The sequence below is a fragment of the Callithrix jacchus genome, chromosome 2, assembly GCF_049354715.1.
Source record: "Callithrix jacchus isolate 240 chromosome 2, calJac240_pri, whole genome shotgun sequence".
In the NCBI taxonomy this organism is placed as follows: Eukaryota; Metazoa; Chordata; class Mammalia; order Primates; family Cebidae; genus Callithrix; species Callithrix jacchus.
Window position 1 is genome coordinate 31,161,515 of NC_133503.1, and position 23,027 is coordinate 31,184,541.

At 48.3% G+C, this 23,027-nt stretch overlaps 1 protein-coding gene across 4 annotated transcripts in view; it reads left to right on the forward strand.

The window, feature by feature from the left end:
- Positions 1-255: 255 nt before the first annotated feature.
- Positions 256-23,027, forward strand: part of WWC1 (WW and C2 domain containing 1) — a 184,226-nt gene continuing 161,454 nt past the window's right edge. For all 4 annotated transcript variants that reach the window (XM_078359150.1, XM_078359158.1, XM_078359161.1 and 1 more), the window contains exon 1: positions 256-815. In XM_078359150.1, the coding sequence (XP_078215276.1) occupies positions 697-815 (119 nt within the window). In that variant the 5' untranslated portion in view covers positions 256-696. The remainder of the gene's footprint in view (positions 816-23,027) is intronic.

A 23,027-nucleotide genomic window follows, 5' to 3' on the forward strand; every position in this document is an offset into this window, starting at 1 on the left:
AGGGTCTGGGACCCAGGTGAGAGACGGTCTCTCCTTCTTCTGGCAGGGGCAGCGTAGGGGTGGCCGGCTGCTGGGACTGTCCCACGAGGGGGCGCGTCTCGGGCCCTAGGACCCGCCCTCGTGGCGCTGCGCGCGGGGAGGGGACCCGGGAACCCAGGCGCCTGGCGCTCCGCCTCCCGTTTCCGGGGCAGCGCGGTTACCTGCACCGCCCAAGCCGCACCTGGCGGAGGCAGAAGTCACAAACCCAGCGAGCTCAGAGCGGCGAAGCGGAGAGGAGGGACGGCACCCGGCTGCAGGGAGGAGAGGGAGGCGGCGGCGGCGGCGGCGGCGGCGTGGAGGGCGCAGTGCGCCGCGCGGCGGAGGAGGGCAGACGGCGGCGGCGGCGGCGGCGGCGCTCGGCTCGCTCTGCCCGGCCGGCTGGGCGCGCACCCGGGCCCAAACCGCGCCGCTGCGGGCGCACATGGCAGCGTGAGAGGCCGGCGGCGAGCGGAGCGGGCGGCGCCGGGTCGGGGCAGCAGGGCCGCATGGACAGCGGCGCCACACCGGCCGGCCCCCACTAGGGCCCCCTGTCCGAGGGCGCCACCCCCCCATCATGGTGCCTCGGCGGCCGCCCGGGCTAAGAGCGGCCGGCTGGAGCCGCTGAGCCCCCGCGGCGGCCGGGAGCTGTATGGGGGAGCGCCGGCCGCGCTCGGGAAGATGCCCCGGCCGGAGCTGCCCCTGCCGGAGGGCTGGGAGGAGGCGCGCGACTTCGACGGCAAGATCTACTACATAGACCACACGAACCGCACCACCAGCTGGATCGACCCGCGGGACAGGTAGGACTCCGGGACCCTCCTCCGTGCCCTCACACCCCCGCTCGGGCCCCCACCTGCCCCTGGAGCCGCCGGCCGGGACTGGGCGGGGCGGGGGAGCTCTGCGTGCCTCTGCGCTCTCCTCAGTTCGTCACCCCCGCTCCTCGCAACCTTCTGGAGTGCTGCTCCTGCCTCAGTGGGCTACGGAGAGGAGGCGCCTGCCGGGGAGCTGGCCCCGGCTGCCCCACCACCATCCCCAGATGGAGGACTTAGGCCCCAGCAGGCACCTGCCGGGAGTTTTGACCTTAAGCTCTAGGTCCCCCCCCCCGCCCCCTTTAGGAAGATAGGTCGGACGGGGGCGGGTGTGGGGGGAGCGACCTAGCCGGGAGAAACCAGGTCTTCCCGGGGAGGCTCCCCCCCAGCGAGGGGGTGGGCGGATGGGGATGGGGAAGTGTCCGGTTTGTAATGAGTGGTCGGGACCGAGCATTCCTTGGGAGACTACCGGAGAGCGGACACTCGGCGCCGAGGAAGGCAGCCTGGGGTGTGCTTTTTGACAGGTGCCTCCGAAGCTCCCGAGAACAGCACAGGAGCAGCCAGGGGGGCTTGGAGCCCGAGGGTGGGGAGGAAGTGAAGAAGCCGGGGGAGGGCAGATGAGGGAGACTGGTTCTCTAGGAATCTAGCAGCAACTTGGAAGCTGTTAGGATGGAGATGGAGGTGAGAGGCCTCCGGGAAAGCCCTGTCCCTTGCCTCTTTCTCCTCCCTTTCTTTGCTGGTGCGGGGAGGTGGGGAGGGCGAGGCTCCTCGGCCCTGCACCAGCGGGAACTGACCTTGGTGGGTACCAGGCCGCTGTAGTTTGAGATGATGTGCAGAGGCAGGTGGAGCGTGAGATGGCTCAATGTACCTCTCACCTCTCCGGACTTTCTCCTGGTTTCGGCTGGCATTTATTTGCTCACACGCAGCACATACAAATACATAGACCCTATCCATGTACGTCTTGGAGTCCCCGGACCACGGTGTTTTGACATGGGTCTGTGGTCAGAGTGTCTTGGGGAATGTGGAGTTTAAACCTTGTCTGTGACCTTGGGGGTCAGGTCCCTGTAAAGCAACTAAGGTGAATTTCTTGGACTCTTCATCTTGTGTGGTTGGGATGGGGGTGTCCCAGAAGTGTAGCAAGATGTGGGTTTACAAAAGAAAAGAAGCAGAAAGAAAATGAGAGTTGAGATTCCCAGTAGTTTCTGGGAGCACTTTGTTCATTCATTCATTCAGCACTTCCTGGATGCCTCCTCTACACTTAGCACCATGCTGAGTGTTTTATGAATGTAATCTGGAAGAGAAATATTTAATGCTAGAGAGCATCTCTTAGGCAAGCTGCTTCAGCCACTGAGCCTCAGTTTCCCTGTTTGTCAGATGAATGGTTTGCTTGGAAGGGAATATTGGGACGCCTAAAAGTTGGAAGGGACATAGAGCCCAACTCCCATTTGAAACATAAGAGAAAATGTGAAGCCCAGAGGTGTGATTTGCTCAGGTATTTTGATTTTTCTGCCTTTCTGCATACCAGTTCTTCCCCAGTTCTGAAGTTCTAACCTTCAAACTTGTCATCCTGACACACTGCTTCCCACCCCTACTCAGGTCAGTTGGCGGCTTTGTTACTGTGTTGGTGAACTTGGCAGCGCGTTTTCTCTTGTTCTTTTCTCAGAACAGGCGTGAGTTCAAGTGTATGGGACCTGCCCCAGTTTAGGTCCCTGCAGCTTACTGAGTGAGGCCTGTGTGCTGTTAGCAGGTGGACGTCCTGTTGGAGGGAAAGGAGGTCCCCGCCAACACTGATAATCATGCATCTCGGCACTTCTAATACAGCAATAGGAAGCTTCTCTCAAACAGCAGTAATTCTTTACCCTTGCAAAAGGGCAAGCAGGAGAAACTGATTGGCTAGAGCACAGCCCCCCAGATTTGAGTGCTATATGGGCCGCCGCCGTGATTTTTTTTTTGCTATATCCACCTGTGCTATTGCTTACTCACTACTTCACTTTAGATCAACTCACTTTAAAACTTTTTGTACCATTTTCACAAATGGGAAACTAGTTATATCTATTGTCATAAAAGGGAAACAAAAATGACAGGGGGAAAAACCCCAGTGTTAGTATATATCAGCTAGGTACTATGGCCAGCCTAAGGCCCCAGCACCTGGCCTGCCCAGCCGTTGTTTTTAGGCACATTGGCAAGCCGTGGAGAGGCAGCAGAAACATAGTGGCACTTAGGTGAGCAGCTTACCTTCTTCATGTTGTGTCACTGGTTTTTGTTTGTTTGTTTGTTTGTTTGTTTTGGAGATGGGGGTCTTGCTTTGTCCCCCACACTAGAGTGCAGTGGTGTGATCTTGGCTCACTGCAACCTCTGCCTCCTGGATTCAAGCGATTCTCCTGCCTCAGCCTCCCCAGGAGCTGGGAATACAGGCTCATGCTGCCACGTCTGGCAAATTTTTTGTATTTTAGTAGAGACAAGGTTTCACTGGGTTGCCCAGGCTGGTCTCAAACCCCTGAGCTCAGGCAATCCACCTGCCTCAGCCTCGCAAAGTACTAGGACTACAGGCGTGAGTCACCATGCCTGTGTCACTGGTTTTTAAGCTTCATCTCTGTACCTCTTTGTCATCCCACCTGCGCTGGGCTGGTGTTAGGCCCCTGAACTTGGGGTGCTGAGGGGGTCTCAGGTCAACTGTGGGGTCATTATTGTGGCCCAGCTTTGTAAGTTTTGGAAAAGAGCTAATTGGAGGATATCCACTTGTGGTTTTCTGGAATTTCCCTCTGGCACACCTCATTTCTGCCTTTTAGTCCTGTCTGTGTGGCCTTGGACAAATCACTTGCCCTCTCTGAGGTTTGAGTACTTGAGGAGTGGGTTGGTTAAATGGTCTCCAAGGGCCTGTTAGCTCTTAAGATATTATTTCAAACCCTTCTCCAGACTCCTTGAGAGGAGAAGTGGGAACAGGAATGGGCTATGAGAAAAAGAAAGATGAAATTTAACAAAGCTAAAAAGAGCCAAACTTATTTTGGGGGGTAGTGGGTTGGGGAGAAAAAATTCTGCCAAGGTGGTTCTATCCCTGCCATTGATGAATGCTATGACACAAAAAATTGCACTAAAAAAATTCCACTCCTTAAATATGTGAGTGAGTGAGCGTGTGTGCGCGCATTTGCCTTGATTTTTCCTTACCTGAATCATGGAGATGCCCACCCATTCCCCTGAATTTAAAAAAAGTAAGTCAAATGCTCCTTCAGTCAGAAAAGTGATTTCTTAGCCACCAAGGACAAAATAGCGTCTCTGGTTACCAATCCTAAAGAATGTCTTGGCACATTCCTCCCTCTGGGGCTGAGCTGTTTTGTGTGCTGGCCGGCCAGGAGCTGCTGGGGGTAGGGAATCCAGTTTTCAGCTTCCCCTTTCACCAGGGGGTTGGAAGAGCAGCCAAGCAGCCAGCCTTGCCAACTCTCTCCCCTTCTCACCCAGGGGAAGACTGGGAGGCAGAAATTCCTGAGGATGGTTGTCCCAACAACCGGAGAGGGTCCAGTGGGCAGCATGGGTCCTGCCCACTGGGCCAAAGGCTCCAGCAGCACCACAGGCTTTTCCTGAGTCAAAGCCAGACTGGGAAGGTGACAGGTCTTTCGGGAATCAGGTGCTGTGGATCAGGTCTGAACAGCACCTTGGAGCCATGCTCCTTTTGCGGAGTAACTCTGGGTGCTTTTGGGAGCTCCTAGCAAAGGGGCCAGCATCCTGTGTATTTCACTTCATGGTATGCAAAACAAATGCACCGATTGTTCTCGGAGGAAGAATAGATCTTTGGGGCTGGCCCTCCCAGAGAAGGTTCCTGCAGCCTGATTCCTGCTTGTTGTGCGATTTGTATTCAGACAAATCTCGTAGGAACCACCTGGGAATTCTGGGCAGTTTCTGGGTCTGTGTGATAAGTACCAGAGGCCAACATAGCTGTAGTGACCTTGCTGAGAGGATTCAGCGACTTCTCTCATAACCTGAGGATCTTTTTTTGCTAACCCTGTTATTTCAGAAATAATTTATATGGAAGGAAGTCAAGTCTACAGCAGTGAAAAAGTCATAACCTCTGTCAGGTCACAGACCCTTCTTATGAGGCTGATACAGGTTCAGAACTCTTCCTAGAGAAAAGGTTTTTGCACATAATTTCAGAGACCTCCTGGACCCCAGGTTCATAACTCCTGCCATAGCTTAGAAACTGCTTGCCACCATCGAAAGCTCTCCCGTTTAGCTAGGGAGCAAATAACGATTGGGTATTTACTATATTCGGGCAGTCTGCTGAAAGCTTTACATGGGTTATCTCTTTAAATCCTCCTAAAAACCTGGAACGAGGTACAGTTATTACCCATCTGAATTACGCCAATGCACAGGGAGGCTTGGTATAGTCCCTCAACCTTTGTGGAGCTGAGATGTGACTACTAGGCAGGCTAACTCCAGAATCCCCGTTTCTAACCACTGCCTCATTTTACTTCCTGCTGAGTTAGCTGCAGAATCAAGACCGCTGCTCCACTGCCTAAGGAATTTAGCCTTGGGAAATGGAGCTAGGACAGGCGTGATTTCACTTACCTGTGACCACTCTGGTGTGGCCGGGTCATGGGCAGCTAGAGGGCAAATGTGTATAAGTGAGCTTTTGGCTCCTGGAATCTTGGATTTGCCAGTTGCTACCTGAGTTACCCTGGCAAGTGACATATTCTCTCTGAACCTTGAGTTTGTCTTCTAATGAATGAGGGCCTATCAACCATCAAGGGTAGTTATGAGTGTTAAGTAAGTGAAGGTAGGTGGGGCAACAAACATGACATCTGACATGGAGGGGACATTCAGGAATGCCAGTTCTTTTAACTTGAAAGTACCTGTGAAACACCCACCAGCTCCAAATGGAGGCTGCAGATCTACCCAATTTTGTAGTTGGAGTAGATCTTTCTGTTCGTGAAATCTAGGCCTCTCATTTAACTGATGAAATTGGGTTGATGTTCAATCTCTGATAAAGAAGAAAAGAAAAAAAAAAAAGGAAAAGAAATTGAGAACCAGAGACAAGTGACTTGCCCACGGTCACACAGAAAGTAAATGCCAACCTTGAGTCTAGTAAGAGTTTATTTTCCGAGTCAGGCGTGGTGGCTCACACCTGTAATCCTAGCACTTTGGGAAGCTGAGGTGGGTGGATCACCTGAGGTCAGGAGTTCGAGACCAGCCTGGCCATCATGGCGAAACCCTACCTTAAAAAAAAAAACAGTTTGTTTTCCTCTTTCTCTTACGTAAATTTTTTACTGAAAATCACATCTATGTTCTTATGAGTGATAATAATTCACATATATTTTATGTGTATAACTGTGTTATTCTCCATAATCCTTCTTGACTGTATAGACCAGGACATTGCATTCATGATGTGTCACAGTCATTTGTGAGTTGTGTCATAGGAATTTGCTATATGTTGATGATTAAAGTTCCAGTGAATGCAAATGAATTCCTATTTTTTTTTTACAAGACGGGGTTTCACCATGATGGCCAGGCTGGTCTTGAACTCCTGACCTCAGGTGATCCACCCACCTCAGCCTCCCAAAGGGCTAGGATTACAGGCGTGAGCCACTGTGCCTGGCCCGTGAATTCCTATTTTTATAATCCATTAAAATTGATTTAGGGTTATTGTTGTCAGTCTAATGTTATTTTCCACCAATTTACATTCCAACAAGCTTTTTTTTTTTTTTTTTTTTTTTGAGAATGGATTTTGCTCTGTCACCCAGGTTGGAGTGCAGTGGTACAATCTCAGCTCACTTCAACCTCTGCCTCCCGGGTTCAAGCAATTCCAGTGCCTCAGCCTCTTGAGTAACTGGGATTAAAGGCATGTGCCATCTCACCCAGCTAATTTTTGTTTTTTTATTAGAGATGGGGGTTTCACCATGTTGGCCAGGCTGGTCTCGAACTCCTGACCTCAAGTTATCTGACTGTCTCGGCCTTTGAAAGTGCTAGGATTACAGGCATGAGACACTGCACTCTGCCCAACAAGCTTTCTTAAGTGAGGGTTATAACCAGTCTGCCAGGGAAATTACCCAGAGCCTCTCTATTCCCCATACTTCTGCTCTTAATGGTCCACTAATACCTGTAGACCTATAATGCTAATATGTAAGTTATTAGAGGGCGTTTCATCTTTTTCCAAGGCTTCAGTTTAAGATCTACACATTCCATAGGCGTCTACTATGCCTGGGAACATCCTATGTCAATTATTAAGAAAGAAAAGAGGTTTAAAAACACTAGGATAGATAATAAGGAGAAGTGAGAGTTTGGTAACCCAGAGAGGAATAAAATAGTAGTCAATACCAACTATTGAGTGGTTTATTCTCTGCTGCTCACTGAGGTAAGCATTCTATATTGTGATCTCATTTAATCTTTTCAACAGCCATATAGGGTAAGTACTTCAGATGAGGGAACTGAAACTTAGAAAAACTTGCTCAAGATCACCAACAGGTGTTGCATCTGGGACTGGAGCCCACCTAAATGGATTCTTGTGTCTACACTCACACTAGCTATAGCCTAGTCTGGCTCTGTCCTGGTTTATTAATCCATCTCAGGGTGCAAGAGTGCCCTGTTGACAGATGGGCTTGAGAGTTACCATTTATTTTGTTTTGTTTGAGACGGAGTCTTGCTCTGTCGCCAGGTTGGAGTGCAGTGGTGTGATCTTGGCTCCCTGCAACCTCCACCACCCAGGTTCAAGCGATTCCCCTGACTCAGCCCTCATAAATAGCTGGAACTACAGGTGCATACCACCTGGGTATTTTTTGTATTTTAGTAGACATGGGGTTTCACCATGTTGGCCAGGATGGTCTCAATCTCCTGACCTCGTGATCCACTCCACCTCAGCCTCCCAAAGTGCTAGGATTACAGGTGCGAGCCACCGTACCCAGCATCATTTATTTTTAAAACCGGTGAACCTGATGTGGATCTCAGGGAGAGACATTGTAAGGAGCCTTAATCAGAGAAGCCAGTAAGATCCTCATGGCAGCTTAGGAGACTGTTTGGTGTAAAACTCACCTTCTGGGAGCAGCTGGCTAACCAGAGCTCTGGGGATGGGAGAAGAGAGATGGAGGCAGAGGGACTCTTTGAATGATGCAATGTGTACAGGGAGTTCACAGTCCTTTCCAAGTCGCTTGGGTAAATGCTCCCATCAGCCAGGGAATGAGTAGCCGAGGCCGTTCCTCTCTGTCGCCATCCCCCGCCCTCCCGGGGAGAGGGCTTAGCCAAACTGACCTGATTTTCCAATTCCCTGGGGTCCCAGATTGCTGTGAGAAAAACACTGCCCTTTTGAAGGGAAGAGAATCAGGTTGCCTTAGTTACCTGGAAGGTTGGCACGCCAAGTTCAGGTGCATGTAAGGAGAGACAAGGCTAGAGTAAGTGTGAGTCGGAGGTAGCCACCGTCTTGCTGCACGGTTCCCTCGGTGGCAGAAGCCTTGATCAGGCTTCAGTGGCATTTGCAGGGGATGCCGACTTAATGTCAGGTGGCTGTCCATGATGTGTATCAGGAGCTCTCTCCAGCCACATGTAGTGCTAGGTGATGAGGCTCTGCAGCCTCCAGTTCAGCAAGGGGCCCTGGATAAGAAGATTCCATTTCACTTGGAGAAGTGGCCTGGTGACATCCCTATCACCAGCTCCCTGCTATTTGCTGAGGGAAGCACTTCCACTTGGACAGGACTGAGGGCTGGATCTGGACAAAAAAACTCCCATCTTGCCTCCCAGCATGGATGGAGATGGCCAGCCGGCTGCACACCTTTAGGCAGAACAGCGAAAGGCTCAGCTGCTGCTGCCTCAAATCCGTTTCAGAGTGAGATAAAGAAAGAGAAAACTAAGAAACTGGATACAGTGGCATTTTGTTATTAAACCTTACCCAGCAGGCCATTTAGCCTCTAGCTCCTAAGCAGAAAAAAAAAATAATGGGGTGGCAGGACGAGGGGGGCAGGCGTTCTCTGTTGTGTGGGGAGAATATTCTCTAAAGATGCGAGATGGGGAAGAGGGGGTAGAACAGAGTGGGGAGGAGGGGAAGAAAAAGGACAAGTGTAGTGGGTCACATGGGCATTCTCCCCACCCCGCCCCCCTTGCCAACTGCCTTGCTCAGTGCTTCTACCCATGACATCTCTCCGTTGGGAAGAAATGGGATCTTTCAGTTTCAAATGTCTGCCAAAGAAAAGGGACGGAGGCTTAAGTTCTCACTCAATGGTCAGCCAGAAAAAAAAAAAATGAAGCTGCATCAAGATTAGGGACACCTTTGTTGGCTTTTTTTTCTTCTCTTGCTCCATTCATCACTCTCTGGCAGCGAGGACACCAGGCCAACGGCAGCTGCTGACTTTCCCCAGTCGGCTGCCTGCTGTTCCCCGAGCCTGTGTTGGTAGCGACCCCCACACTGGCTTCCTCCCCGCCAAGTGGCGGTTACTTGTTGGATTGGGCCCTGGGGTAGCCCTTGGGATCCACTGACAGGTAATAGACTTGGAAGGATAGAATGTCAAGATGCAGGCATCAGGTGGCTACTAGGATGAGATGACCCTGGGACGGCCTTCCAGTCCTACATCTGTCATGGCTTTTCTTGGAGCATCTCCCTGTGTATTCCAGGAATTTCTTACAAGTGCATAGTTTGTATCATGAACAGTGAGAACAATAACTGGCACCTGGTGATAATGGTGGTAAATAATCATGATTGTCTTTAAAGATCTTTATCCATTGTCACATGCCAAACACTATTGCTCATCATATTTTTCTGGCATTTTGCAAATGGGGAAACAGGCTGAGAGACAAGTCAAGTGACAAGCTCATTTTTTCACTATGGAAAAAAATGTGTGTGGGGGGTTCCATTCAGATACAGGATTGGCATACCACCATTCCCTGTAGTAGATAGGCTCACAATAAAGATCATCAGAGGACAATGAGTCCAATCTGGCTTTACTTGAAGATAGTAAGTGACCTTGAGTTCCTTCTCTGCTGTAAAACAAGGATAAGAGCAGGACCTACCTACCCCTGAGGGTCATGGTGAATATATGGCATCCAACATAAAAAGTCTTAGCACAACGCTTAGTGCACATCAGGACTTCAGATGGGAGCTCCTTCCAGGTAGGCCAACCTACCCTCCTGTGCATTGGTAATGGTAGAGGAGCTAAAGCCCCTGTTTCTTCCTTGCCAACTCAAGTCTCTTCCTGGTGGGCCATGGCTCACCTGAGCCACATTGACATTAGAGCTTACCACCCACCTTGGCAGCACTCGTTATATGAATCAATAAACTCCCCTCCTCCCCCAGTCTTATCGGAGGCAAGCCCTTCTTTGGAATTTCTGGAGTGAAGCGACTCTTGCCAGTGAGCTGGCACCAGGGCTGTGTGTGAATCAGGGTAATGAATTGCAGTTGTCATGGCAGAGCTAAAAAGGCTGATGCAGGAACTGGAGGTCTCTGGAACTCATTTGTAACTGCTTTGATATCATGTCCCCTCACTCAGTCTTCCCTTTTGCGCTGTTTGAGAGCAGTTTGAGGACCTGCTGATTTGAGCATGGTGGTGTCACAGGAAGGGCACTGGTATTTATCATGTCCCACCCAGTGGGGGGGTTGGCCATTCACTCAGCAGGTATTTATGGAGTGCCTACCGTGCTCAGACTTTGTTGCCAGAGGTGAGGAGCAGAGCAAAGTCCCTGGTGCAGTGGGGTGTGCACGTGGGGGATGGAGACTGGGAATAAAATGCATGATGGCTGGGGGTTTGGTGTTCTCTAGAGCTCTTTCAGGAAACTGAAGGGACAGACTTGGTGACACCTGTTGATGGTGGTGGTACGAACCTAGATTTGAAGGTGGGAGGCCTTAGGGCCTTTAGTAGGATGTTATCAAGAGCCTATTGTGGCGAGGTGGGCTAATTGCTGGGATGCAAGGATGAGACACTATAGTCTCTAACTCAGAATTTACTACAAATTAGTGAGAGGCACAGCTAGTCAAGGAGCTGTGTAAGTGTAGTAGAAACACCGGGCTCTCTGACTCTGTTTTCTTCCTCTTCTGTTTCATTGGGACAGATTCAGTCACTTAACAAATATTTATTGGATAGGCCAGGCATTGTTTTGGCACTGGGGGTTCAGCAGTGATTAAACCAACGAAAATCCTCGTCCTCATAGAGCTTACTTTCAAGAGCAGTGGTTGTCAGACTTGAGGAAACAGATCCACCTGGAGGGCTTGTTAAATACTCAGTTTGAGTCAGTGGAGCTGGGTGCAGCCCAAGAATGTGCATTTCCTGCAGGTCCCCAGGAGATGATGCTGGCTTGATCCGACTAATACAAGTGACTCACTGACTCCTTATAATAACCTAGGAGAGGGGCTGGGCATGGTAGCTCACGCCTGTAATCCCAGCACTTTGGGATGTTGAGGCGGGTGGATCATCTGAGATCAGGAGTTCGAGACCAGCCTGACCAATATGGAGAAACTCCAACTCTACTAAAAATACATAATTAGCCAGGCGTGGTGGGGCATGCCTGTAATCCCAGCTACTTGGGAGGCTGAGGCAGGAGAATTGCTTGATCCCTGGAGGTGGAGGTTGCAGTAAGCTAAGATCACGCCATTGCACTCCAGCCTGGATGACAAAGTGAGACTCCAGCTCAAAAAAAAGAAAAAGAAACCTAGGAGAGGGTACTCAATGATCGCTGTGGGCTAAGGGAAATGGTCTCATGAGCCAACATGGTCTATCTGCATCACTGTGATTGTGAGGAGCATATATCATTGTTATCTTCTTTTGCTGATCAGAACCTGAGCAGTAGCAAAATCCTGTGTGTTTTTCTTGTCCATTAAGAAATAAGGCACAAGAGGCCTGGTGTGGCAGCTCACAATTGTAATCCCAGCACTTTGGGAGTCTGATGCAGGAGGATGGCTTGAGCCCAGGAGTTCTAGACCAGCTTGGGCAAGAAAGTGAGGTCCCCATCTCTACAAACATTCAAAACATGAGCTGGGCATGGTGGTCCACACCTGTGATTCCAGCTACACCAGAGGCTAAGGTGGGTGGATCGCTTGATCCCAGGAGGTCAAGGCTGCAGTGAGTGTTTACATCATTGCACTCCAGCTTGGGTAACAGAGTGAGACCCTATCTCAAAAAGAAACCAGGCAAGCACTGGGAAGCAGACAGTCTAAGGGGATTCCAGAAGACTGGAGGGATTTCTCTTTTATTAGAATGCATAGAATGTGTATTTTCACCAGGTGTGGTGGCTCAAGCCTGTAATTCCAGCACTTTGGGAGGCTGAGTTGGGTGGATCACCTGAGGTCAGGAGTTCGAGACCAGCCTGACCAATATGGTGATACTCCATCTTTTAAAAAGAAAAAAGAAAAAAATAGAATTTGTATATTCATGGCCAAGACAGAATCAGAGGAAACTGCCCTCCCTGTCTCTCAGTGGAACTGAGCCAGGACTCCCCTGCACTGAGCTGAGCTGTTTGCAAGAGGAAGGGTCCCTGGCTCCTTCACACCAGGGAACTTGCCCTGTTTGAAATCCAGGAAGTGCAGGGAGGTGGTTTTGGGGAAGAGCAAATCCCTCCTCTCATGGAATCCTCACTAAAGCCCTCTAGGGAAGCCTTATCCATGGCTATTCCCCTTGATCACTGCTTCAGTTTTACATACCTTTGCTACTTGCTGGTTCTGTGACCTTGGTCAAAGTTAGTTATGTCTTTTTGAGCCTTCATTTCGTCCTTAGCAAAATGAGAATAAATTAGAAGCCATCTCCTGGACTTAGTAACAATCACATTAGACATCTCTCATTATATTCAAGTTCCACTGACTTGAATATAACTGCAAACTGCAGCCATGACAGTCCCCCTAATATATTTGATAACTTTCTCTGTCGTTATATAGTTACTGCTGAATTCATTTATTTTGAGGACCAGATTTTTTGGACATAAACCGCTTCTTGTTTTTATCTAAGAAAAATGTCCCCTAGAAAACCTGGTCATGCCTAAGAAGATAGACTTCTTCCCAGTAGACAATGACTTTTGCTGGATAGGCATATTAAGAGGTGTCTTAATAGCTCAAGGAGTTTGAAAAACAATTGAAGTTGTTTATTTCTATTGCTGATATAAAACAAATATTTACCAGCAGCCAATGGAGGACTTTGGGGTTTTCTTCAACCTCTTCGCAGCACACCAGGCCCTCCAAGGCTTTTGCCCTCATACAATGGTTCTTCAGTGTGGTTCCAGACCAGTATATCAGGTTCGCCTGAGAATCTGTTAAAACCACACATACTCACTGGCGCGGTGGTTCACGCCTGTAATCCCAGCACTTTGGGAGGCCAAGGTGGGTGGATCGTGAGGTCAGGAGTTCGAGACCAGCCTGACGAACATGGTGAAACCCCGTCTCTACTAAAAATACAAAAAGTAGCTGGGGATGGTGACACGCACCTGTAATCCCAGCTACTCGGGAGGCTGAGGCAGGAGAATTGCTTGATCCCGGGAGCCCCAGGCGCAGAGGCTGCAGTGAGCAACCGCTGTACTTCAGCCTGGGCAATAGAGCATTACTATGTCTCAAAAAAAAAAAAAGGAAAAGAAAAAGAAACACACATTCTCATGTCCCACATCAGACCAACTAAATCAGAAACTCTGGGGATACAGCCCAGCAATCTGTGTTTTCATGAGCTCTCTGAGTAACTCTGCTGCCCACTCAAGTCTATAAACTACTGGCTAAGTGTTTACACCCAAAAGACCTGAGATATTTTGTTAGTGGTTGAATGGCAGACACTGTCCAGGATTGCAGAATCTCCTGAGCACAGGTGTATGCAGCCAGTTGAAATGATCTTAATTAGCTTATGAACTTTTTTTTCACTCTGTCACCCAGGCTGGAGTGCGATGGCACAATCTCAGCTCACTGCAACCTCTGCCTCCCAGGTTCAAGTGATTCTCCTGCCTCAGCCTCCCAAGTAGTTGGGCTTGCAGGTTTGTGCCACCATGCCAGCTGATTTTTTTATTTTTTATTTTTAGTAGAGACAGGGTTTCTCCATGTAGGCCAGGCTAGTCTTGAACTCCTGACCTCAGTTGATCTGCCTGCCTCGGCCTCCTAAACTGCTGGGATTATAGACATGAACCACTGTAACCAGCCAATTTAGGAACATTGTTAATATCATTCCCAAACCCTTACTGGCCACTCTGAACCTCGACACTCCCTTCTCCAGGCCCTCACCATCGCCTCACATCTTCTTGGCATTAAGATTCACCTTACAAACGAAGTTTAGAAACACCTTCCCCACCTCCCCAGCCTGGGCTCCATAGCATCCTGTCCTGTTATAGAATGGCACGATTTCCTGTGTCTTTTCCATTCTTGGTTAATGGGTAGCTCGGTGGCTGGCATGCAGTAGGAGCACACTCAGTCAGGGTTGGATGCTCCCCAGTCTGAGTTTGGGATTCTGTTTCTGGCCCTTCCTCTTAGCAGCAAATCACTTAACCTTCCTAAGCCCTCGTCTCCGTAGCTCTGCAATGGAAGAATAAGAAACCTTGATCTCCTTTCTCCAAGGAGATGAGAAGGTGTCTCTGGAGCTAGGGGAACAAAAGGAACAGCGGTTCCCAACTGCTGCTACATATTAGACTCATCAGATCACTGGAGGGGACAGCTAAAAATACCATGCCTGACCCACCCCCATAGATTCTGGTTTACGTGGTCTGTGGTATGCCCTGGGCATGGAATTCCTAGAAAGTCCCTAGTTGATTCTAGGTTGCAGCCAGATTGCAGAAGCATAGCTGTAGGTAAATATCTGCCTTCCTTACAAACATTTGTAGAGTATGAATGAGATTAAATGAAAGTGCGTTGTAAAGGGGACAAGTGCCATAGGAACATCAGATATTTTAAAACCTAATATTTATACAGTTTTACTTGGAAAAATTGAGATGATTCAGGAAGTATTTAAAAAATAGTTGTAGGAGGTGGAGAAGTAAATACCTGGGGGATGGCCAGGTGAGGTGGTTCACGCCTGTAATCCCAACACTTTGGGAGGCCGAGGCAGGTGGATCATCTGACGTCAGGAGACCAGCCTGGCCAACATGGTGAAACCCCATCTCTACTGAAAATGCAAAACTAGCCAGGCATAGTGATGCACACCTGTAGTCCCAGTTACTTTGGGAGACTGAGGCAGGAAAATCTCTTGAACAGGAGGCAAAAGTTGCAGTGAGCCGAGATCACACCATTGCACTCCAGCTTGGGCTACAGAGCAAGACTCTGTCTTAAAAAATAAATAGGCAGGGCAAAGTGGCTTATGCCTGTAATCTTAGCACTTCGGGAGGCCGAGGTGGGCGGATCATGAGGTCAAGAAATTGAGACCATCCTGGCCAACATGGTGAAACCCTGTCTCTACTAAAAATACAAAAATTAGCTTGGCGTGGTGGCGCTCGCCTGTAGTCCCACCTACTCAGGAGCCTGAGGTGGAGAATTGCTTGAACCCGGCAGGCAGAGGTTGCAGTGAGCCAAAATAACACACTGCATTCCAGCCTGGGTGACAGAGCGAGACTCCATCTCAAAAAATAAAAATAAACAAATATTTAGGAGAATGTCAGTTACCCTGTTATTTTATAATTTCCCCTCTTTTATGCCTACTTGTTATTTCTTTCTTGATAGGTGAAGAATCAAAGATATTTGGGCTCCTTTTTGCCATAATGTGAAAATCTTCAACTCCCACTGCAGCAGTAATGCTTTCAAAATAAATTGATCTAAACTGCTTTCTTTTTTTTTGTTGTTGTTGTTTAGAGACGGGATCTTGCAATGTTGCCCAGGTTGGAGTGCAGTGGCTATTCATAGGCACAATCCCACTACTGATCAGCACGGAAGTTTTGACCTGTTCTGTTTCCAACCTGGGCCGGTTCACCCCTCCTTAGGCAACCTGGTGTTCCCCCGCTCCCAGGAGGTCACCATATTGATGTCGAACTTAGTGCAGACACCTGATCGCACTACAGCCCAGAACTCCTGGGCTCAAGCGAACCTCCCGCCTCAGCCTCCCAAGTAGCTGGGACTATAGCACCTGCCACCGCACCCAGTGCTGCTTTATTTTCTATTTATTTATTTGCTTTTGAGACAGAGTCTTGCTCTCTGGCCCAGGCTGGAGTGAAGTGGTGCAATCTTGGCTCACTGCAACCTCTGCCTCCCAGGTTCAAGTAATTTTCTTGCCTCAGCCTCCTGAGTCGCTGGGATTACAGGTGTGTACCACCATACCCAGCTAATTTTTGTATTCTTAGTAGAGATGGGGTTTCGAAATGTTAGCCAGGCTTGTCTCGAACTCCTGACCTCGGGTAATCCACCCACCTCAGCCTCCCAATCAGCTGAGATTATAGGCAGGAGCTACCACGCCCGGCAGGCTAAGCTGCTTTAGAGTTGTAAGCCTGGGGGCTAGGCCTTCCTTTCGTTTGCTGAACCTGGTTTGGATTTCATGCACATAACCTGGATCTTCGAGACGCCAAGAAAAATCCCTGTGGACATTGCCACCATATAGATCGCAACCTGTGGACAGGAACTAACAATTGCTAACATTTATTTTATTACTTATTTATTTTGAGACAGAGTCTCACTCTGTCACCAGGTTGGAGTGTGCGCCAGAATTATAGGCACGTGCCACCATGCCCAACTAATTTTTTTTTTGTATTTTTAGTAGAAACCGGTTTCATCATGTTGGTCAGGCTGGTCTCAAACTCCTGACCTCATGATCTGCCCGCCTCAGCTTCCTAAAGTGCTGGGATTACAGGCATGAGCCATTGTACCCACCCCAATTGCTAACATTTATTAAGACTCTCAATTATGCCAAGCCCTGGGCTGTGTGCTTTGAACACATCCCCCAGTTCAAAGTCTATTTAAGTCTCATAGTAACCCTCTGAGGTAAGAATTGATACCATCTTCAATCTGCAGATGAGGAAACTGAAGCTTAGGAAGTTGAAAACTTGCCCATGGTTGCGTAGCTAATATGTGGCAGAACTGACATGCAAACCCAGTCTGTCTGCCCCTACAGATGCATGTAGGTCAGGCCAGGATGTCAAGGAAAGGAACACCGAATTAGTCCTGGTAATTTAGAGCTTCTTTCACTGCTGTGATTCCATCATTGGCACTTCCTTCCAGTTTCCAGGGTCTGTCTTTGTTTGGCCTTTGCTTGTTCTACTCTTATTTTAGCGGATGTCCCTCTCAGCAAACAAGGTGAGTGAGCTCTTTTTCTGAGTACCTTTGGTTTTTCAAAATCCCTCCAAGAGGCCAGGCATGGTGGCTCACACCTGTAATCCCAGCATTTTGGGAGGCTGGGGCAGGTAGATCACCTGAGGTCTGGAGTTCAAGATTAGCCTGACCAACATGGAGAAACCCCATCTCTACTAATAATACAAAAATTAGCCGGGCATGGTGGCGCATGCCTGTGATCCCAGCTACTTGGGAGGCTGAGGCAGGAAAATTGATTGAACCCAGGAGGCAGAGGTTGCGGTGAGCCGAGATGGCTTCGCTGCACTCCAGCCCGGGCAACAAGAGCGAAATTTCATCTAAAAAAAAAGAAAAGAAAAGAAAAGAAATCCCTTTCCTTGACCAAATACCCCCATTTGTGGTGGCAATCAACATCTTTGTTTTCACCCTTCTTATGGACTGTTCTGCTCAAGGGATCAGCATCTGCTTGTTTGGTATGAAAGGCTTCCTTGGAATCAAGTTGCCCTTTGAGTGTTTGGTGCCTGATGGCTTATGGGCTTGGTCTGCAGCATTCTTGCTTACCCAATGGAACATCCTTCAGAATGTGTGTTTAGGGTTCACTAGATGTCAGGTGGGTCTTCAGGCTGAGCCTCGCGAGCAGGAAGCGGCTTTAGCCATGCACAGGTTACCCTCCACTTCTGCTGCACATTGGTTAGAACTGAAGCCAAAGAATGCCATCCCTTCTTTGAGAACTGTGCGAGGAAAAGGCACAGCAATGAATGAAGATTGCCATCGCCCTATGTAGAGCTTACAGAGAAATAATAAAAACAAGCAAAGTAATTACAGATTAGGAAAATCAGAGGATACCATATTGGAAAATAATGGGCCTTATCAGTGACTCCAAAGGTCAAAGGGTAAAGTTAGAAAGTTCTGTAGTCAGAAAAACTGAGTTTGCTTTTAGCTTTAAATAAAATACATCTATAGCGATCACCCCTCTGCCTCTTCAACTGGGGTTGTCATCATTTTGCTCAGGAGTTCATGGCACTATATTGGCAACAAGCAATGTTTTTCTTGACCTCGGCAGAGGAGCTCTCAAGGCAGTGTGATCTGTTGACCACGTGCATCTGAACCTCTAAAGGGAGTGGCTCAAATGCAGGTTCTGGGCCTCACCCCAGTCAAGATAACCAGAATCTCTCTAGGTGGAACGCAGACTCCACATTTGTAAAGAGAACCTAAGTGATTTTGATGGAATCTTATGTTTGAGAACCACTGATCAAGGGAATAAATTTGTGCCAAATTGCAAATCAATGTAGAGAGCCAGCTAGAATCCCTCAGCCTCCTCCACAACCTAACCCTCTTCTTGATCCACACCTCAAGACAAGCTCTTCCTTTCTTCAGATTTCATGGACTTTCAGTTCTCCAATATGCTCAAGGGCTCCCTCTCCAAGAATAAGGCTTCAATCTGCAAACCTGACCTGGTGTCCCTTTACCTGAAGAACATAGAAGAGTCCCACACCCACTGCCTCCACCACGCCCATCCATGCCTCAGCACCTCCATCCCTCCTTCTCCCACCCCAGCCTCAGAGCAAGGTTCCAGAACTGTGCCTGGGGCCACACAGTGGTATCCTCCTTGACCTCCTGAGGCATCTAGCAGTCCTCCTGACTCCTTTCCTTTATTAAAGCTCATTCTCATCCAGGGGAGGTTGGGCATTTTACACTCTTCTTTATCCCTCTTTGCTCTTCCCTAAGAGTGTCCTGTGTCCCCAAGCCTTCAACCACCTCCTCTGCCATGCAGCCCGTTTCTGGATATCTGCTGGACATTTCTTTGTCTAGACAAGCACTGCAAACTACAACAAATCGAAACCTGAATCCAGTGCTGATCTCAACTTTACCTCTTACCTTTTTCTGCCATTACCATGAGAAGGTACCTCTGTAATGATCACAGCATAGGCATGGTTCACATGCTTAAGGTCCAAAGGGTAAGTAGTGGAATATAGGTCTTCCTCACACCTGGTCCCCATCTACCCAGGCCCCCTCGCTGCAGGCAACCACTGTTTCTCGAAACATCCATCTCCATTGCTCCTTCCCTTATCTAGCTGCCAAGTTCTGCCACCCTTTCTTTTTCAGGCTCTGACACCTCATTCCTTTTCTGTTTATTCCTACAGAAGCTTAGTGGAAAATAGACCTTTCTCCCTCTGTCTTAGTAGAAAATAGAGACCTCTCTCTCTGTCTTAGCAGAAAATAGAGTCCTGTCCCTCTTTGCTCTTCTCTAGGGGTGTCCTGTGTCCCCAAGCCCTCAGCCACCTCCTCTGCCATGAAGCCACAGGTGTCCATTTGTGGGTGCCCACTATACATCATTCCTGTATTTGGACAAGCACAGTGAACTACAACAAATTGAAAATTGAACCCCCTTCTGGTCTCAAACAACTTTGCCTCTTGCCTTTTCTGCCATTACACAACCCAGCACTGAGCAGCCCTCTCTCTTCCCTGTCCCCCTGGGGTGCTAAGGGACACACTGCTGATCTTCTCAAAGCTGGTCCCACCCTCATCTTCTAAGCATCTCATATTTTGCCTCACTTTCCTCATCTATAAGAATGAGGATGATAGTGTTAACTTCATCCTATTTTTAAGTGTCTTAAGAAGACCTTTTTTCCCATGTTATATTTTTGTATTTGTTAAATTTTAATATAACTTCAAACATAAAGGAAAATTTCAAAAATAGTGCAAGAAATTTCCATATACCCTTTACCCAGATTTACCAGTTTTTAATGTGTTGACTATTTATCTTATATTCTCTTATTCTCTCTCTGAATATATTATATATAATCACTTATATATATATAAACCATTTGAATTCTCTGTGTGTGTGTATATATATACACACACACACATACACACACACCATTTCTGTATCTCTGAGCATGCATAATGTATTCAGAGTTATAGAAATTATACATATAATGTATATCATTTATAGGTATATATAAAATATGTATACACAAACACCATTTAAGAGTAAGTTGGAGGTGGGGCACAGAGTGGCTCATGCCTGCAAATCCAGCACTTTGGGAGGCCAAGGTGGGAGGATCGCTTGAGCCCAAGAGTTTGAGACCAGCCTGGGTGACATAGGGAGACCTCCATCTATACAAAAAATAAAATAATTAGCCAGGCATAGTAGTGCATGCCTGTGGTTCCATCATCTTGTGGAATGCTGAGGTGGAAGGATCACTTGGACCCAGGGGGTTGAGGCTGCAGTGAGCCATGATTGTGCCACTGTACCCCAGCCTGGGTGACAGAGAGACCCTGTCTCAAAAAAAAAAAAAAAAAAAGCGTAACTTAGAGAGACTGTTTCTTTTTACTGCTAAATACATTGGTGTGAATTTCCTAAGAAATAAGGTTGTTCTCTCATATAACCACACTACTTCATGCAGTTTTTATAAGGATTAAATTGACTAAATAATGTAAAGCACATTGCAGGTGCCCATCCCCCTTGCAGGTGCCAATAATTAATTAGTAGCCATGGTTCCTGAGTTCTCTTCATTGGTCCTTGGCTTCTTGCCTACCTGGGTTGGTGTCAGTTCCCAAGAATGTCCTACACTTTGCCATTCTTCCTGCTGGACCACAGCTCCCGAGCCCTACCTGTATGCACTGATGCCTCCCCTCCCAGGCAGCACCTAGCACCTCCTGCTCAATGAGCAGGAACGGGTCTGCTTCACATCAGGCGCTTTCTGTTCAAAGGCAACAGAGGCCCATACAAGATGGCTCTAGAAAGAAGCTCACTGGAACCTGAGGCAAGGAGTAGTGGCCCTGCTGCTGGGCAGGTGGGTGCTGTAACAGGGAGGCAGGAGCGTCTCCCCACACGCCCCTCTGTATCTGCCCACCCACGTCATGGTTTTCTCTGCCTCCTAAAATCCTCATTTATGAGGCACTTCTGCCTCTTACTAGCTATATGACCCTGGAGAAGCTGCTTAATCTTTTTGAGCCTGTACCCTTGCTTTATAAAAATAAGGCTAAGAGTGACAGTAGACAGGGAACAGTGGCTCGTGCCTGTTATTCCAGCACTTTTGGAGGCTGAGACAGGCCGATCATCTAAGGTCAGGAGTTCAAGACCAGCCTGGCCAACATGGTAAAACTCCATCTCTACTAAAAATAATATAAGAAAAATTAGCTGGGCTGGGCACAGTGGCTCACGCTTGTAATCCCAGCACTTTGGGAGGCTGAGGCAGGTGGATCATGAGGTCAGGAATTCAAGACCAGCCTGGCCAAGATGGCAAAACCCTGTCTCTACTAAAAAAAAAAAAAAAAAAAAAAAAAAAAAAAAAAAAAAAATTAGCCAGGTGTGGTGGTGGGTGCCTGTAATCCCAGCTACTTGGAGGCTGAGAGAATTGCTTGAACCCAGGAATGGAGGTTGTAGTGAGCTGAGATCATGCCACTGCACTCTAGCCTGAGTGACAGATCGAGACCCTGTCTCAAATAAACAAACAAACAAAAAGATACAAAAATTAGCCAGGCATGATGGCACACGCCTGTAATACCAGCTACTCAGAAGGCTGAGGCAGGAGAATTGCTTGAACCTGGGAGGCAGAGGTTGCAGTGAGCCAAAATTGTGCCACTGCACTCGAGCCTGGGCGACAGAGTGAGATTCTGTCTAAAAAAAAAGAAGTAATAACCATGATTTTATTGCTTGCCAAGCACTGCTCTAAGTGTTTTATACTTATCAGCCCAACTAACCATCACACCAGCCTTCTGAGAAAGGTACTAATACTATCCTCATTTAGAAATGAAGACTCAAAGGCCTGAGGGATTAAGTAATTTGCCCAAGGTTGCACAGCTAGAAAGCAGCAAAGCCAGGATACAGGCTCAAGCTGTGTGGCTCTAGAGCTTGTGCTCTTAAACTGTCATCTACTTCGAAGGGTTGTTGTGAGAATTAGCATGGATTATCTTATTTAACACACTTAGCAGAGAAGTAAGGCTCATCATAAATACTTTAAAATGTTAACCATTATTACCGTATCACAGCATTAGTTTGCAGGTGACCCCAATGGACTGCATGGCCTCAGCCTGTGCCTCCTAACCCCTCAGCTCAGTCACTACAACTCATGAGAGATGCTGATTTGAAAATATCACAGAACCAGCCTTGAGCTGGATTCACTTGGTCCAGGAGACGTCAGGGGTCATGTGGTGCCAACTGTAGCGGCTGCCCACTCTGGGTAGGTCATGGGTGGTTGGCATCTTAAGGACTTTTCTTTTTTTTGAGTCAGAGTCTTGCTCTATTGCCCAAGCTGGATTGCAGTGTCATGATCTCGACTCACTGCAACCTCCACCTCCTAGACTCAAGCAATTCTCCTGTCTGAGCCTCCTGAGTAGCTGGGACTACAGGCATGTGCCACCACGCCTGGCTAATTTTGTATTTTTAGTAGAGACAGGGTTTCATCATGTTGGCCAGGCTGGTCTCGAACTCTTGACCTCAAGTGATCTGCCCCCCTCAGCTTCCCAGAGTGCAGGGATTATAGGCGTGAGCCACTGGGCCCAGCCTAAGGACATTCTGAGAACTTCAAAAGTAAATTGCTCTGAATTCTCTTGGCAGTTCGCAGGGCCTGGTGGTTCCCACCTCAAACCCCTGTGGCAAGCTCCTGTTTGTGTGATTCTTACCCTCTTGCTACTTGGAAGTGTGGGCGGTGGACCAGCACATCAGCATCGCCTGGGAGTTTGTTAGAAATGCAGAATCCTGGCCGATTGCAGTGCTCACGCCCATAATCCTAGCACTTTGGGAGGCCAAGTTGGGTGGATCACCTGAATTCAGGAGTTTGAGACCAGCCTGGCCAACATGGTGAAACTCCTTCTCTAGTAAAAATACAAAAATTAGCTGGGTGTGGTGGCGGGCACCTGTCATCCCAGCTATTTGGGACGCTGAGGCTGGAGAATTGCTTGAACCCAGGAGGTGGGGGTTGCAGTGAGCCGAGATTATGCCACTGTGCTCCAGCCTGGGTGACAGAGGAGACTGTCTCAAAAAAGAAGAAAAAGTAAATAAAGAAATTCAGAATTCCAGGCTCCACCCCAGGTCCCCTGAATCAGAATGTGCATTTTACATTATT